Source organism: Microcaecilia unicolor, chromosome 8, assembly GCF_901765095.1.
Source record: "Microcaecilia unicolor chromosome 8, aMicUni1.1, whole genome shotgun sequence".
Classification (NCBI taxonomy): domain Eukaryota; kingdom Metazoa; phylum Chordata; class Amphibia; order Gymnophiona; family Siphonopidae; genus Microcaecilia; species Microcaecilia unicolor.
This window is the reverse complement of record NC_044038.1, coordinates 86,972,943-86,990,561: the sequence shown is the minus strand read 5'-3', so window position 1 is coordinate 86,990,561 and position 17,619 is coordinate 86,972,943. Positions and strand designations below refer to the sequence as shown.

Genomic DNA, 17,619 nt, shown 5'->3' with positions numbered 1-17,619 from the left:
GGTCTTAGGTAATTCTTGTGTCGGAATGTTAAGTTGATGGACTAGGGACTGGGCTATAAAGCTTCCACCTGTCCCGGAGTCCAGAAAAACTTCCATGTTGTCTATAGGTCCAGCTCACTTCTCTGTTTGGACAGTTTGAGTCAAATAGGACTCATGTTTTTTCTCTAGGGGATCCATCCTCTGAGGGTCCTCCCTACTTAGGGGAAGGTGTCCCTAGTTATATGATCATGAGACACACATCCCCCCTTAATCCTGTACATATGCACATTTAGCTGGACAGGTGCATGGTTTCCTCCTGTGGGGGCCAGTAGTCCTTGATTTTCCCCTTTCTCCTGGACAGATTCCTCTGGATCCATGAGGTGGAGCGGCATGGAGGTGGAATGTAGGTCTTACAGATAACTCCTGCTTCCAGTCCCATTCTCCCATGGCCCCTTGGGCTGGGCTGTATTGTTCTCCTGGATCCAGTTATGTTACGTTTCTCCTGTTGTTAATGCTATAGCTAGAGGCGTAGCCAGACAACAGATTTTTGGGTGGGCCTAAGGAAGAACTGGGTGGGCACCAATTGTTCCCCCCCCCCCCCCCCCCCTCCAACCACCACCCAAAAAATATCTCAGCTGGTGGGAAAACGCTTGTTTCCACCTTGGCAGTCTGCAGCAGGCATGCGCTGAAAACTGAACATGCGCAGGTGCCAGTATCATGGAGAGAAGCATTTTTGTTACCATCAGGAGGAAGTCTTCAGCTGGCCGAGCTTGGGATCCCATCAGCTACCACTAAACGTGTGCTACTGTTGGGTGGACCTGAGCCCTAAGTGGGTGGGCCCCGGCCCACCCAGGCCCACCTGTGGCTACGCCACTGGCTATAGCACTTCATAATTATGGTTATTGCTTTATATCACTGACATTGAGTTATCTTTTACTAAATGTGAGTCCTTATTTAAAATAATTTTGTTTAAGAAAGCATTTGGTTACTTGATTAGGAATGACCATTAAGAAGGAGAATTACCTGTCTGTGTGCTTTTCTTTTTATGTGTATATTAACTAGTGCTTTCATACTTATTATGGCAGTTCTTTTCCTTGTCTATGATTTTGTTTTTAAGTAAACCACTGTAACCTGTTTAGATATGGCAGTCTATCAAATGTTGATAAACATAACCGTAAACGTATGTTGCCTCAAGTGTCTCAGTATGCTTTGTCAATGGAATACTAGCAAGTTCCAGGACTGCACTTATCTGTACATTGTTTTATTTTTTGATTTGGATTTGGATTTTTTATTTTTTGATTTGGATTTTTTGATTTGGATTTCGAATGGTGAACTTTGTTCTTACCTGCTAATTTCCTTTTCTTGAGTCCTGATAGACCAGTCCAAAGAAGTGGGTTGTATCCCTTCCCAACCAGCAGATGGAGACAGAGAACTGACAAATCAGTGAGCTCATTACCAGTGTAAGGAGCAGTGGATTGGATTGGATTTATTGATTTGATTTTTTTTTTTCTTTTTTCCGACTTTCAGTTTTAAAGTGGTTTACAATAAAAAATTGAAAACCACTTTAAAACTCAAATGTGCTAAGAGGTATATCCAAGTTTCCAAATTTATTAAGAATTTACTATATCGCTCCATGACAGCCTTTGGGGCAGTTTACAATCTAGTACATGTGAACAATGAATGAGACATACTATAAATGAACAGATTTAAAGGAGGTGTAGAACTACAATGATGAAAGGAAAGAAACATATTGATACACAAGGAAGGGGAAGCTCTGTGAGGTCAGCAGGGTCCCTGGCTGAAAATCGGAAAAAAGAAAAAAAAATCAAATCAATAAATCCAATCCAATCCACTGCTCCTTACACTGGTAATGAGCTCACTGATTTGTCAGTTCTCTGTCTCCATCTGCTGGTTGGGAAGGGATACAACCCACTTATTTGCACTGGTCTATCAGGACTCAAGAAAAGGAAATTAGCAGGTAAGAACAAAGTTCACCATTCGAAATCCAAATCTGGTTCTTGCCACAGCCTGGGCCCATCTGATAGAGAAGTGGAGTTGAAAGGTGGCACAACACATTTTAACTCAGTTTTCCAGTCAAGTAAAATAAATAAAACTACAAATTAAAATAGACAATCAAACAAGGTAAAAATAACCATTCATTCCAAATTTGACCGACCTGCCTGCCATCACCGAAGAGGAAACCGCCCATCTCCTCTCCTCCTCGAAATCCACCACCTGTTCCTCAGACCCCATCCCCACCAACTTACTTAACACCATCACTCCTACTATCACCCCCACCATCTGTCATATCCTCAACCTCTCTCTCTCCACTGCAACTGTCCCAGACACCTTCAAGCATGCCGTGGTCACACCACTCCTCAAAAAACCATCACTTGACCCTACCTGTCCCTCCAACTACCACCCCATTTCCCTCCTACCCTTCCTCTCCAAGATACTTGAATGCGCCATTCACAGCCGCTGCATTGATTTCCTCTCCTCTCATGCCATCCTCGATCCGCTTCAATCCGGCTTTCGCCCCCTACACTCGACAGAAACAGCACTATCTAAAGTCTGCAATGACCTGTTCCTCGCCAAATCTAAAGGTCACTATTCAATCCTCATCCTCCTCGACCTATCTGCCGCTTTTGACACTGTCAATCACAACCTACTTCTAGACACACTGTCCTCCTTTGGGTTCCAGGGCTCTGTCCTCTCCTGGTTCTCCTCTTATCTCTCCCATCGTACCTTCAGAGTACACTCTCATGGTTCATCCTCCTCCCCTATCCCGCTCTCTGTTGGAGTTCCCCAGGGATCTGTCCTTGGGCCCCTTCTTTTTTCAATCTACACCTCTTCCTTAGGCTCCCTAATCTCTTCTCATGGTTTCCACTATCATCTTTATGCTGACGACACCCAGCTTTATCTCTCCACACCAGAAATCACTGCGGAAACCCAGGCCAAAGTACTGGCCTGCTTATCCGACATTGCTGCCTGGATGTCCAACCGTCACCTGAAACTAAACATGGCCAAGACGGAACTCATTGTGTTCCCACCCAAACCCACTTCTCCTCTCCCTTCACTCGCTATCTCAATTGATAACACCCTCATCGTCCCCGTCTCATCTGCCCGCAACCTTGGTGTCATCTTCAACTCCTCCCTCTCCTTCTCTGCGCATATCCAGCAGATAGCCAAGACATAAGTACATAAGTAGTGCCATACTGGGAAAGACCAAAGGTCCATCTAGCCCAGCATCCTGTCACCGACAGTGGCCAATCCAGGTCAAGGGCACCTGGCACGCTCCCCAAACGTAAAAACATTCCAGACAAGTTATACCTAAAAATGCGGAATTTTTCCAAGTCCATTTAATAGCGGTCTATGGACTTGTCCTTTAGGAATCTATCTAACCCCTTTTTAAACTCCGTCAAGCTAACCGCCCGTACCACGTTCTCCGGCAACGAATTCCAGAGTCTAATTACACGTTGGGTGAAGAAAAATTTTCTCCGATTCGTTTTAAATTTACCACACTGTAGCTTCAACTCATGCCCTCTAGTCCTAGTATTTTTGGATAGCGTGAACAGTCGCTTCACATCCACCCGATCCATTCCACTCATTATTTTATACACTTCTATCATATCTCCCCTCAGCCGTCTCTTCTCCAAGCTGAAAAGCCCTAGCCTTCTCAGCCTCTCTTCATAGGAAAGTCGTCCCATCCCCACTATCATTTTCGTCGCCCTTCGCTGTACCTTTTCCAATTCTACTATATCTTTTTTGAGATACGGAGACCAGTACTGAACACAATACTCCAGGTGCGGTCGCACCATGGAGCGATACAACGGCATTATAACATCCGCACACCTGGACTCCATACCCTTCCTAATAACACCCAACATTCTATTCGCTTTCCTAGCCGCAGCAGCACACTGAGCAGAAGGTTTCAGCGTATCATCGACGACGACACCCAGATCCCTTTCTTGATCCGTAACTCCTAACGCGGAACCTTGCAAGACGTAGCTATAATTCGGGTTCCTCTTACCCACATGCATCACTTTGCACTTGTCAACATTGAACTTCATCTGCCACTTGCACACCCATTCTCCCAGTCTCGCAAGGTCCTCCTGTAATCGTTCACATTCCTCCTGCGACTTGACGACCCTGAATAATTTTGTGTCATCGGCGAATTTAATTACCTCACTAGTTATTCCCATCTCTAGGTCATTTATAATTACATTAAAAAGCAACGGACCCAGCACAGACCCCTGCGGGACCCCACTAACTACCCTCCTCCACTGAGAATACTGGCCACGCAATCCTACTCTCTGCTTCCTATCTTTCAACCAGTTCTTAATCCATAATAATACCCTACCTCCGATTCCATGACTCTGCAATTTCTTCAGGAGTCTTTCGTGCGGCACTTTGTCAAACGCCTTCTGAAAATCCAGACCTGTCGCTTCTTCCTCTATAACATTAGCAAAATTCGCCCCCTCCTCTCCGAGCACACCACTCGAACTCTCATCCACTCTCTCATTACCTCTCGCCTTGACTACTGCAACCTACTCCTCACCGGCCTCCCACTTAGCCATCTATCGCCCCTTCAGTCCATCCAGAACTTGGCCGCACGTCTTATCTTCTGTCTCAACCGATATACTCATATCACCCCTCTCCTCAAGTTGCTTCACTGGCTTCCGATCAGATACCGCATACAGTTCAAGCTTCTCCTACTCACCTACAAATGCACTCGATCTGCAGCCCCTCCTTACCTCTCTACTCTCATCTCCCCTTATGTCCCCACCCGTAACCTCCGCTCTCTAGACAAATCCCTCCTTTCAGTACCCTTCTCCACCACCGCCAACTCTAGGCTTCACCCTTTCTGCCTCGCTTCACCCCATGCTTGGAACAAACTCCCTGAGCCCATACGCCGGGCCCCCTCCCTACCCATCTTCAAATCATTGCTCAAAGCCCACCTCTTCAATGTCGCCTTCGGCGCCTAATCACTACACCTCTTCTCAGGAAATCTTAACTACCCCAACTTGACATTTCGTGCTTTAGATTGTAAGCTCTTCTGAGCAGGGACTGTCCTTATTTGTTAATTTGTACAGTGCTGCGTAACCCTAGTAGCGCTCTAGAAATGTTAAGTAGTAGTAGTAGTAATATCACTATCATCTTAACCTCCCAAGCCTGCTCTCCAAATGCTATCTGAAAAAAGTGAGTCTAAAAGCTCTTCTGGACTTAGCATAAGACAAATCTAATTGCAAATGAGATGGCAAAGAATTCCAGAGAGCAGTAGCAAAACAAAAAAATACTGAATTATGGGGTCAATGCCCAGGGCACCTGGGATGGAAATGGAAAAATTAAACAGTATCAGTCAAGGAATCAAACCGTGGCTCAAGGTGATGATACAGCTTAACTGGCATTTAATATCACACATACAGAGACCCAACAAAAAATTGCTCATCTGAATTTTCAGGTGAGATCCAATGCTGTATTAGGAAGAATAATCCATTAAGTAATCCCACAAATACCATGGAAAATCGTTGATCAGCACTGTGATAGACATGATTGATAGCTGATGAATACAGCTCACTCTTAGGAATAAATTTAAGTCACTATTTAACTTTATTTGTTTGTGGACAGGAGATAAAAATAGACTGGATCAGCCTGCCCTGAAACATGGAATTAGTTGGTAACCTTAAACTCAGGGTGACCATATACCTCCATGCACCTATACTGCTCCAAGCCTGGTTTTACCCCACTGCATGCACGGACTTATAGTCCTGATTGTCCTAAGCAGAGGTAGACTGCAGACTCACCAATGACTATAGGTGTGAAATCATTCTCTTATCCACTTTTCTTATTTTCAGATGCTCCGAGAAATGTGAGAGTGTCCATCATCCCACCCCCAGACTTGATTGTAGAGCTTTCTGACGTCACATTGGTGTGTGTCGCTGATGCCAATCCGAAGGTCTCTAAATACAAGTGGTTCCATGAAACACAGATACTGGATGAAAGTGGGAAGAATCTGTATCTGAAACACATGAGCCAGGACCTGGCTGGAGAGTACCAGTGTGGGGCTATTAATAGTCTTGCAGAACGCTTATCAGAGGCTGTCACCATCAGCTTTTCATGTAAGAATATGCCATTTTTTTACGTTTTTTTAATTTATGGCTTCCTCAACCCTCTTCTAATGTTTACCTTATTTTTTCTTTTCCAAAATGTGGCAGCAGCAACAATTCCCATAGGCTGCCCTGCCACCAGCACTGGCCTCCCTATTGCAGTCCACCTCTTGACGTAACTTCCTGATTCCTTGGAGGCAGGATGCAGTAGAGTGAAGAGACTGGTGCTGGTGGCAGCGCAGCATGGCAGCCTATGGGAATTGCTGCCTCTGCTGCCTTTTGGAAAAGAATAAAATAAGGTAAACATGGGGAAGAGGGTTGAGGAGGGAAGGGGGGAGATGCCAGACCGGGCAGTGACGGCATCTCATCTCTGCCTCAGGTGGCAGATTGCCTTTGGCCAGCCCTGATACTGGTACTGCTTTTCCCCTCACCTGTCCTTTTTGTGTAAATGGAGCCACTGCTCTCCTTCTCTGCTGCCTTGGTTTAAGTAATAATTCCACACCAATGAAATGTATTCTGTTCACACATATGCCCTCTACAGACCTCTAACACAAATGGAAAATCTGTATCACCCTATCATAGGAACTTGCAGTGGTTGCCAGTGCTGGAGAGAATTAAGTTTAAACTGTTGACATTAATTCATAGGAGTCCAAATCAGGAGTCGTCATTGTATTTGATTGCTTTTCATTGCTATAAGCCAGCATGAGCACTTTGCTCATAAATTTCCTGATTGTTGGAAGTACCAGATTTCTGGTTCAAGGAGAATAAATTTTTCAGAAGTCAGAACTGTCGAGTGGAATAAACTGCCTCTTCTTAGAAAACAAACAAACTATCAGGCGTTTAAAAGATGGCTGAAGCAGTATTTGTTAGAACAAGCAGCCTAATGTTTATGGGAATAGTAACTGACTGCTCTCTGTGCAGAATGAATGACTGAAATGAGTGAGTCTATTGATAGGCTATTATAATGGATTATATTACTGTATTTCAGGGTTGTTGGTTTTTTTTTGTATTGTATTGATTATGTATGTTTGTTTGTAATCTGCCTTAGATATGGGCAGAATATACATTTTAATAAATGAAATGGACAAATATATAGTTATAGATATCCAAAGGCCGGGAAAGGTGAGGTGCTGTTCCTGGGACATTTAGTAAAATGATGGAGTAACTGAAGAAAGAGCTAGCAGGATAGAAAATATAAGAGAAGAGGAAAGTCAGTGGTCCAAGCTTAAAGGAGTAATAAAAATGGCAACAGATCTTTATGTAAGGAAAGTAAACAAAAGCAATAAAAAAATTAAACCTATATACAGTGGGGTGCTGGAGCCGGCGGTTGTTAAATTTTCTTCCGACTTGGAAGCCGGTTGTTAATAAGCGCGAGCTGGCTTTCCTCCCTCCTTCCCTCCGGATCCGGTCCCTCACCGACCTGACTCTGTCACCCTGCCTTGTCCTTCGAATTCTTCGGGGCAGGCAGTCTTGTCTGCCCGCTGCCGGCGCTGACCCTCCCCCGCTGCCGGTTCATGCTTTAAAAATGGCCGCCGAGACTTCCAGAGGTGGCCTCGTGAGACTTCTGCTGAAGTCTTGGAGGCCACCCTTGAAAGTCTCGGCAGCCATTTTGAAGCGTGATCCGGCAGCGGGCAGGCAAGACTGCCTGCCCCGAAGAATTCGAAGGACAAGGCAGGATGACTCAGAGTCAGGTCGATGAAGGACCGGATCCGGAGGGAAGGAGGGAGGTGGGAGGGAGGAGAATTCGCTGAACAACTCGGAAGGGGGTGGCAGGGGAGAGAAGGGATTCGCTGGGCATGGGTGGATGGAGGGGAGAGAAGGGTCGCTGGGTATGGGTGCATGCAGGCCAGGGGAGAGGAGGGTCACTGGACATGGGTGCATGGAGGGCAGGGGAAATGAGGGTCACTGGGTATGGGTGCATGCAGGGCAGGGGAGAGGAGGGTCACAGGGTATGGGTGCATGGGGGGCAGGGGAGAGGAGGGTCGCTGGGTATGGGTGCTTGCAGGGCAGGGTGAGAGAAGGGTCGCTGGACATGGGTGGATGGAGGGCAGGGGAGAGGAGGGGAGAGAGAAGAAATGCTAGACATGGATGGAGGGGAGGGAAGAGTGAGGAAGGAGATGAGATGAGGGAAAAGGAAGAGAGGAGAAAAACTGCACATGGATGAAGAAAATAGGCAGAAGCTGGATCCACTGGACAGTCAAGTCTGCGGTGGACCAGAAATGAAGAAGAAAGGAGGAAAGGAAAGAAATAAATGGAAAGGAAGCACTGGAAATGGAGTTAAGAGGACAGATAGCAGCAGAATCAGATACTGGGCCAGCATGATCAGAAAAACAGTCACCAGACAACAAAGGTAGAAAAAAAATCATTTTATTTTCATTATAGTGTTTGGAATATGTTCACTTTGAGAATCAGGTGCTCAACATTAAAAGTTTATATTTATTTACTTATTTATGGCATTTTATCGCACATTAAACATGAATTAGATTGGAACATGGGGTCATTTAATTTTTTTTGCCTGGAGTAATGCATTGCCACCCCCCCCCCCCCCCCCAGGCTCTCTCCCTGGCTATAGCCAGCTCTGCAATTTGGGGGGGGGTGCAGAGGGGGGCGGGGGGGGGGGCGCAGAGGGGGACCGGGGAGAGAGCCTGATGTTAAACATTTACCAGCACACCACTGCCTATATAGTTCACCAACAGGGGTCTGAAGAAATAAGGGCAAACAAGTGGCATTTATGAAGTACAGAAGAATGCAGAAAGAACATTGAAAAAATACCACATAAAACTAAAAGAGATGAAGAGAGAAATACAGCTGGCAAAAGCGCAGGTAGAAGAAAAATGGCTAGAGACACACAGAGAGGTGATAAGACTTTTTCAGGTATACTGCAGAAAGGAGGAAGTCTAGAAATGGAAATATGAAACTGAAAGCTACTGAAAAATAATACTGAGAACCGGTAGCGGGAGGTGGAGATGGTGCTGGGCAGACTTATATGGTCTGTGTCAGAGCCGGTGGTGGGAGGCGGGACTGGTGGTTGGGAGGCGGGGATAGTGCTGGGCAGACTTATACGGTCTGTGCCAGAACCGGTGGTGGGAGGCGGGGCTGGTGGTTGGGAGGCGGGGATAGTGCTGGGCAGACTTATATGGTCTGTGCCCTGAAAAGGACAGGTACAAATCAAGGTAAGGTATACACAAAAAGTAGCACATGTGAGTCTATCTTGTTGGGCAGACTGGATGGACCGTGGAGGTCTTTTTCTGCCATCATCTACTATGTTACTATGTGGAGAGTGATGAGGAAAAGGCAGACATTCTAAACAAATACTTCTGTGTTCATGGAAGAAAATCCTGGAGAAGGCTCTCTGTTGGCTGACAAAGGCACATATGTGAGTGGAGTAGGAAAGAAAGTGTTTATGAGCAACTGGGAAAACTGAAAGCAGACAAAGCTATGGGGCCAGATGAGATACATCTGTGGATATTGAAGGAGCTCAAAGAGGTTATAGTGGGCCCTCAAAGGTTTGTAGAATAGGTCCTTGGAGACAGAGGTGGTTCCATGGGATTGGAGAAGGGCAGTAGTGGTCTTTCTCCACAAAAATGGTAACAGAGAAGAAGTGGGAAAATACAGGCCGGTAAGCCTCACTTTAGTGATAGGAAAATTATGGAGACGTTGCTGAAAGAAAGGATAGTACAGTTCCTAGAATCCAATGGCTTACAAGATCTGAGACAACATGGTTTTACCAAAGGAAAATCATGTCAAACAAATCTGATTGATTTCTTTGAATAGGTGATCAGGGAACTGAATAAGAGCATGTGTTGGTCTATTTGAGGGAGTCTCAGTAACAGAAATCCAGGCTTACGCTAGGATAGTAGTCTCGTGGATTATGGGAAGTGGTTCCTCCTGAAGAAGCACCACGAAATGCGGTCACACATAGAGGAACTGACGATCAGTTAAATATTTTACTCAAGTTGGAGGCTCACCAGGAAGCCTCTCAGCCCCATTCGAGCGCCGGCAGAAACATTAAAAGGAACCTCAGAGCTGTGATATGGCAGTGTTCAGGCGAGGAAGTCAAAGTTTGGATTTTATACATCGACAGATTTAAAATTAAAGGAAGTATATCTTGCAAGAACGGCTGTATGGACAAGACATGACTCTTTAGGTCATGCAAAGCAAGGCGCCATAAGCCTGGGTTAGAAAAATACTATAATATACATATTCTGACATATTATAACCAGTGATTATTTGAAGTGAATTGAATAGCTCAATGTTAAAATTTATCCAGCAAGTTTGATGAGAGTTTCTGGGTGATGTAATGAATGTGGAGTGAGAGAGAGTTCTGAGTGAGCTTTAGGGCAATATATGTATCAGTGTAAGTTGATGTAATAAAATGGTTAATAAAATGTAAAGAAATATCTGGAGTACTTTGTGATAAATAACTATTTGGACTTCAGCCAAGCCTTTGACACAGTTCCTTATAGGAGACTTGTGAACAAATTGCACAGGCTGAAATTATTATTATTTATTATTGTTATTATTATTATTAGCATTTGTATAGCGCTACCAGATGCACGCAGCACTGAACACCTGACACAGAGAGAGACAGTCCCTGCTCAATAGAGCTTACAATCTAAAAATATAGACAGACAAGACAATTAAGGGCGAGGGAAGCACTGGGTGAGAAGGAACAAGGGGAGGGCAATTGAGTAGTGGCTAGGAGCTAAAAGCAGTGGTGAAAAGGTGGGTTTTCAGCATAGATTTGAAAACACGTAGAGGTGGAGCTAGACGTACAGGCTCAGGAAGTCTATTCCAGGCATAAGGTGCCGCGAGGGAAAAGGAACGAAGTCTGGAGTTAACAGTGGAGGAGAAGGGGGACGACAAGAGAGATTTGTCCAGTGAGCGGAGTTCACGGGGAGGAATATAGGGAGAGATGAGAGTGGAGAGGTAATGGGGGGCTGCAGAATGGATGCATTTAAAGGTCAGTAAGAGAAATTTGAACTGTATGTGGAAGCGGACAGGGAGCCAGTGAAGTGACTTCAGGAGTGGGCTAGTGTGGGTATAACGATTTTGGCGGAAAATAAGTCATGTTGCAGAATTTTGGACAGACTGGAGAGGAGAGAGATGGCTGAGTGGAAGACCAATGAGAAGCAAATTGCAATAATCCAAGCGAGAGGTGACAAGGGTTTGAATAAGGGTTCTGGTAGCGTATTCAGAAAGGGAGGGGCAAATTTTGCTAATGTTGTAGACAGGTTTTGGCGATCTGTTGAATATGCGCAGAGAAAAAGAGAGAGGAATCAAAGATGACTCCAAGGTTACGAGCCGAGGAGACAGGGAGGATGTGAGAGCTATTAACAGAGATAGAGAATGGGGGAAGAGGGGAGGTGGGTTTAGGGGGGAAAATGAGAAGTTCAGTTTTAGTTATGTTTAGCTTCAGATGGCGTTGAGACATCCAAGCAGCAATGTCAGACAAGCAGGATGAAATTTTGTCCTGGATTACGGTTGAGATTTCAGGGGTAGAGATGTAGATCTGAGAGTCATCTGCATAAAGATGGTATTGAAAGCCATGGGATGAAATCAGGGTACCAAGAGAAGAGGTATAGATGGAGAAAAGGAGGGGTCCAAGGAGGAACCCTGTGGGACACCAACTGAAAGTGAGATGGAGGTTGAAGAGGAACCGCCATAGTGAACACTGAAAGTGCAACGTGAGAGGTAGGAGGAGAACCAGGAAAGAACAGGGCCCTGAAATCCAATCGAGGATAGCATATCTAGGAGTATGGTGTGGTCAACAGTGTCAAAAGCAGCAGATAGGTCAAGAAGGATAAGGATAGAATAGAGACCTCTGGATTTAGCCAGCAGCAGGTCATTAGAGACTTTTTTAGTAAGTGCAGTTTCAGTAGAGTGAAGAGGGCAGAAACCAGATTGGAGTGGGTCAAGAATAGGTTGAGAAGAAAGGAAGTCAAGACAACGGCGGTGAACGACGCGTTCAAGTAATTTGGAGAGGAAAGTAAGAAGGGAGATAGGGCGATAGTTGGAGGGACAGGTAGGGTCAAGTGAGGGTTTTTTAGGAGTGGAGTGACAACAGCATGTTTGAAGGACGTAGGAACAGTTGCAGTGGAGAGTGAGAGATTAAGGATGTGGCAGATGACAGGGATGATAGTAGGAGAGATAGTGTTAAGTAGAAAAGTGGGAATGGGATCAGATGAACAGGTAGTACATTTAGAGAAGGAAAGAAGAAGGGCAGTTTCCTCAGTAGAAACTTCAGAGAAGGAGGAAAAAGAAGAAGAGGAAGGAGAGTAGGGGGTGTAGACTAAGGGAAAGAGAGGTGGGGAGGGTTTGGATCAAAATTCAAGGTTAATCGTATGGATTTTATCGTGGAAGTGCTCAGCTAGGGTCTGAGGAGAAAGAGAAGGGGGAATTGGGGACGGAGGCACTTTGAGAAGAGAGTTCAGTGTGGCGAAGAGAAGTCGAGGGTTAGAGCCAAGGGAATTTGTCAATTGGGTGAAGTAATCCTGTTTGGCCCATGAAAGGGCAGACTGGAAGGAGTTAAGCATGAATTTGAAATAAATAAAGTCGGCAAGGGTGCGGGTTTTAAGCCAAGAACATTCAACAGAGCGGGCACAGGAATGAAAGTAGTGGATTTTAGAGGTCAGCCAAGGCTGGGGTTTGGTACACCTAGTAGGACGGGGCATGGGAGGGGCAAGAGTGTCCAGAGCAGAGGAGAGAATAGTATCATAGGAAGAAACGGCTTCATTGACAGACTTAGATAGAGTGGTGGAAGAGAAAAGGTTAGAGACACAAGAGGACAGTGTAAGGGGGTCAATAGCTTGAAGATTCCTAGTTGTGGGGGTTGAGATTGGGTGAGACTGGGGAAGAGGGTGCTTAAGTGTGAAGGTTAATAGGTGATGGTCAGAAAGAGGGAGAGCTGAGGAACAGAAGCTGGAGGGGAAGCAGTTAGAGGAGAGGATAATGTCGAGACAGTGACCTTTTGGTGGGTAGGTGCAGAGGAGCACAGCTGAAGCTTGTATGATGATGTTAAGGCAAGGAATTGGGAAGCATAAGAGAGGAATCATCAGCGTGGATGTTAAAGTCACCTAGGATGATGGAGGGGGATGCAGGTTCAAGAAAGAAGGAAAGCCAGGTATCAAAGTCAGTGAGAAAGGATGAAGAAGACTTATCAGGGGGTCGATAAATGACTGCCAGTCGGAGATGCAGAGGAGTGAAAAGGCGAATGGAGTGGACTTCAAAGGACAAAAAGCAGTGAGATTGGGGTGGAAGAAGAGGTTGGAATTTGCAGGAGGGAGAGAGTAGCAATCCAACGCCACCGCCGCGGCCGGCAGGGCGAGGGGTATGAGAAAAAAGATAACCACCATGGCAAAGGGCTGCAACAGATGTAGAGTCATCAGGGAAGAGCCAAGTTTCAGTTAAGGCAAGTAGATGGCGGGAACGAGAAATGAAGAGGTCATGAATGTAGGGAAGTTTATTGCAGATGGAGCGGGCATTCCATAGGGCGCAAAAGAAGGGTAAGGAGTAAGGGGGAAGAAGAGGAATAGAGATGAGATTAGAGATGTCACGATGTAGCCTGCATAAGTAGGAAGAAGGCAGAAGAAGAGGACCAGGATTGGGATTGATGTCACCAGCTGAGAGTAAGAGAGTAAGAGAAGCAGTAAAAGAGAGCGGAGGAGAGTAGGAGAGGTGTGGCCAACAAGGCGTCGAAGGCAAGAGGTACACAAGTAGAATGGGGAAGGCACAATGGAGGGAAGAAAGATGAAGATTAAAAGCTGAGAAGGAGAAAGGGGGTAAAAGAGAAGGTGAGGTGGTGAAATCAGTGGATGGGCAGTGAGTTCCTGTAATGGACAGTGGTGGGGGGTGAGGGAAAAGATTGGGAAGGGATAGGGCTAGGAAGAGAATGTGTATAGGGGCCATAATAAAGTCTGAGGTACTTTCAGGTGCTAGGTGGGAACAGTAGTTGAACTTTCAGGTGATAAGTAGAAACAGCAATTGAAACATCAGGACAATAGCTGATGGAAGGAAGGATGGAGTCGAGGCTGAAGACAAACAGGACTGGAACTAGCTGGAGTAGAAGGACCGAGGGCTGGAAGGATGGAGTCAAGGCTGAAGACAAGTACATAAGTACATAAGCACCGCCACGCTGGGAAAAGACCAAAGGTCTATCAAGCCCAGCACTCTGTCTCCGACAGTGGCCAATCCAGGCCTCAAGAACCTGGCAAAAACCCAAAATTTAATATTAATCAATGGACTTTTCCTTCAGGAATCTATCCAGACCCCTTTTAAACTCAGCAAGGCCAGCTGCCGTCACCACCTTCTCCGGCAATGAGTTCCAGAGTCTACTACTACTACTACTATTTAGCATTTCTATAGCGCTACAAGGCGTACGCAGCGCTGCACAAACATAGAAGAAAGACAGTCCCTGCTCAAAGAGCTTACAATCTAATAGACAAAAAATAAAGTAAGCAAATCAAATCAATTAATGTATACAGGAAGGAGGAGAGGAGAGTAGGTGGAGGCGAGTGGTTACAAGTGGTTACGAGTCAAAAGCAATGCTAAAGAGGTGGGCTTTCAGTCTAGATTTAAAGGTGGCCAAGGATGGGGCAAGACGTATGGGCTCAGGAAGTTTATTCCAGGCATAGGGTGCAGCAAGACAGAAAGCGCAAAGTCTGGAGTTGGCAGTAGTGGAGAAGGGAACAGATAAGAAGGATTTATCCATGGAGCGGAGTGCACGGGAAGGGGTGTAGGGAAGGACGAGTGTGGAGAGATACTGGGGAGCAGCAGAGTCAGTACATTTATAGGTTAGTAAAAGAAGTTTGAACAGGATGCGAAAACGGATAGGGAGCCAGTGAAGCGACTTGAGGAGAGGGGTAGTATGAGTAAAGTCTAACTACGTGCTGAGTAAAGAAAATCTTTCTCCGATTTGTTTTAAACCTACCACATTCTAATTTCATCTTGTGTCCCCTGGTTCTATTATTGTTAGAAAGTGTAAACAAACGCTTCACATCTGTCCGCTCTACCCCACTCATTATTTTGTAGACCTCTATCATATCACCCCTCAGCCGCCTTTTCTCCAGGCTAAAGAGTCCTAGCCATCTTAACCTCTCTTCATAGGGTAGTCGTCCCATCCCTTTTATCATTTTTGTCGCCCTTCTCTGCACCTTCTCTAATTCCTTTATATCTTTTTTGAGATGAGGCGACCAGAACTGAACACAATACTCCAGGTGCGGTCGCACCATTGAGCGATATAACGGCATTATAACATCCTCAAGTGTGCTTTCCATCCCTTTTCTAATAATACTCAACATTCTGTTCGCCTTCTTAGCCGCAGCAGCACATTGAGCTGAAGATTTCAACGTCCTATCCACGATGACTCCCAGATCCCTTTCTTGGTCCGTAACTCCTAAAGCGGTACCTTGCATAACATAGCTGTAATTCGGGTTCCTCCTTCCCACATGCATCACTTTGCATTTGTCAACGTTGAACTTCATTTGCCATTTGGACGCCCAATCCCCCAGTCTCACGAGGTCTTCTTGCAATCTTTCACACTCCTCCCGCAACGAGACGACCCTGGATAACTTTGAGTCATCTGCGAATTTAATTACCTCACTAGTTACTCCCATTTCAAGGTCATTTATAAATATGTTAAAAAGCAGCGGTCCCAGCACAGACCCCTGAGGGACCCCACTAACTACCCTTCTCCATCAAGAATAATGACCATTCAACCCTACTCTCTGCTTCCTATCCATTAACCAGCTCTTAATCCACAATAATACACTGCCTCCGATCCCATGACTCTCCAGTTTCCTTTGGAGTCTTTCATGAGGCACTTTGTCAAACGCCTTCTAAAAATCCAGATACACAATATCCACCAGCTCCCCTTTGTCCACATGTTTGTTCACCCCCTCGAAAAAAATGCAGTAGATTTGTGAGGCAAGACTTCCCTTCACTAAATCCGTGCTGACTTTGTCTCATAAGCCCATGTTTTGTATGTGCTCTGTAATATATAGCCTCCACCATTTTTCCCGGCACCGACATCAGACTCACCGGTCTATAATTTCCTGGATCTCCTCTGGAACCCTTTTTAAAAATCGGCGTTACATTGGCCACCCTCCAATCTTCCGGCACCACACCTGTTTTTAGGGATAAATTGCATATTACTAACAGTAGCTCCACAAGTTTATTTTTCAGCTCTATTACTCTGGGATGAATACCATCCAGTCCCGGTGATTTACTACTTTTCAGTTTGCAGAACTGCCTCATTACATCCTCCAAGTTTACAAAGAAATCATTTAGTCTTTCTGACTCGTCCGCTTCAAATACCTTTTCTGGCACCGGTATCCCTCCCAAATCTTCCTCGGTGAAGACCGAAGCAAAGAATTCATTCAATTTCTCCGCTACAGCTTTGTCTTCCCTGATCTCCCCTTTAACACCACAGTTGTTTAGCAGCCCTACCGATTCTTTAGCCAGCTTCCTGCTTTTAATATACCTAAAAAAAATTTTGCTATGTGCTTTTGCTTCTAATGCTAACTTTTTTTCAAAGTCCTTCTTAGTCCTCCTTATCTCCTTTTTGTATTTGGCTTGACATTCCTTATGTTTTATCTTATTGTCTTCAGTTGGTTCCCTTCTCCATCTTCTGAAGGATTGTTTTTTGGCTCTAATAGCTTCCTTTACCTTACCATTTAGCCACGCTGGCTGACGTTTGGTCTTTTTTCCTCTTTTTCTAATACGCGGAATATATTTGTCCTGTACTTCTAGGATGGTGTTTTTGAACAGCATCCACACCTGATTCAAGTTTTTTACCCTTTCAGCAGCTGGCACAGTAGGACCAAAGGCTGGAACAGAAGGACCGAAGGCTAGAGCAGATGAGGCTGAAGACAAGCAGGACTGGAACAGGCTGGTATAGTAGGACCAAAGGCTGGAACAGAAGGACCAAAGGCTGGAGCAGGAGGACAGAAGGCTGGAGCAGATGAGGCTGAAGATGAGCAGGACTGGAACAGGCTGGAGCAGATGAGGCTGAAGACCAGCAGGACTGGAACAGGCTGGAGCAGATGAGGCTGAAGATGAGTAGGGCTGGAGCAGAAGGATCAAAGCCTGTCTCGGCGGTCTCATAGGCTGTGGTTCCTCTTCGCTAGGAGGCGGCAGGTTGGTGAGTGAAGAGGAGAGTCGAAAGTGGTGAACTGGACTAATAACTAGTTGACTGACAGACGTCAGAAGGTGGTAGTGAATGGAATTCACCCAGAGGAAAGAAAGATGAGTAGCAGACTGCCCCAAAGATCAGTATTGGGGCTGATTCTATTCAATGTATTTATGAGTGACATTGCTAAAGGGTTAAAAGGGAAAATTTGCCTTAAACAATGACACGAAGATTTGTGACAGAGTGGATACCCTGGAGGGAAAGGACAACATGAGAAGTATTCTAAAAAGATTAGAAGAATGGTCAAATGTTTGGCAATTAAAATTTAATGCAAACAAGAGTAGAGTGGTGCACATGTGGTGTAGAAACCCAAAAGAGATGTATTTGCTAGGGGGTGAGAGGCTG

General features: G+C 45.4%; 1 protein-coding gene across 6 annotated transcripts in view; it reads left to right on the top strand.

The window, feature by feature from the left end:
* The window catches only part of CD22 (CD22 molecule), a 244,243-nt gene that overhangs the window by 193,967 nt on the left and 32,657 nt on the right, over positions 1-17,619 (top strand). For all 6 annotated transcript variants that reach the window (XM_030213545.1, XM_030213548.1, XM_030213547.1 and 3 more), the window contains one exon: positions 5,835-6,098. In XM_030213545.1, coding sequence (XP_030069405.1) covers positions 5,835-6,098 — 264 coding nt within the window. The remainder of the gene's footprint in view (positions 1-5,834; positions 6,099-17,619) is intronic.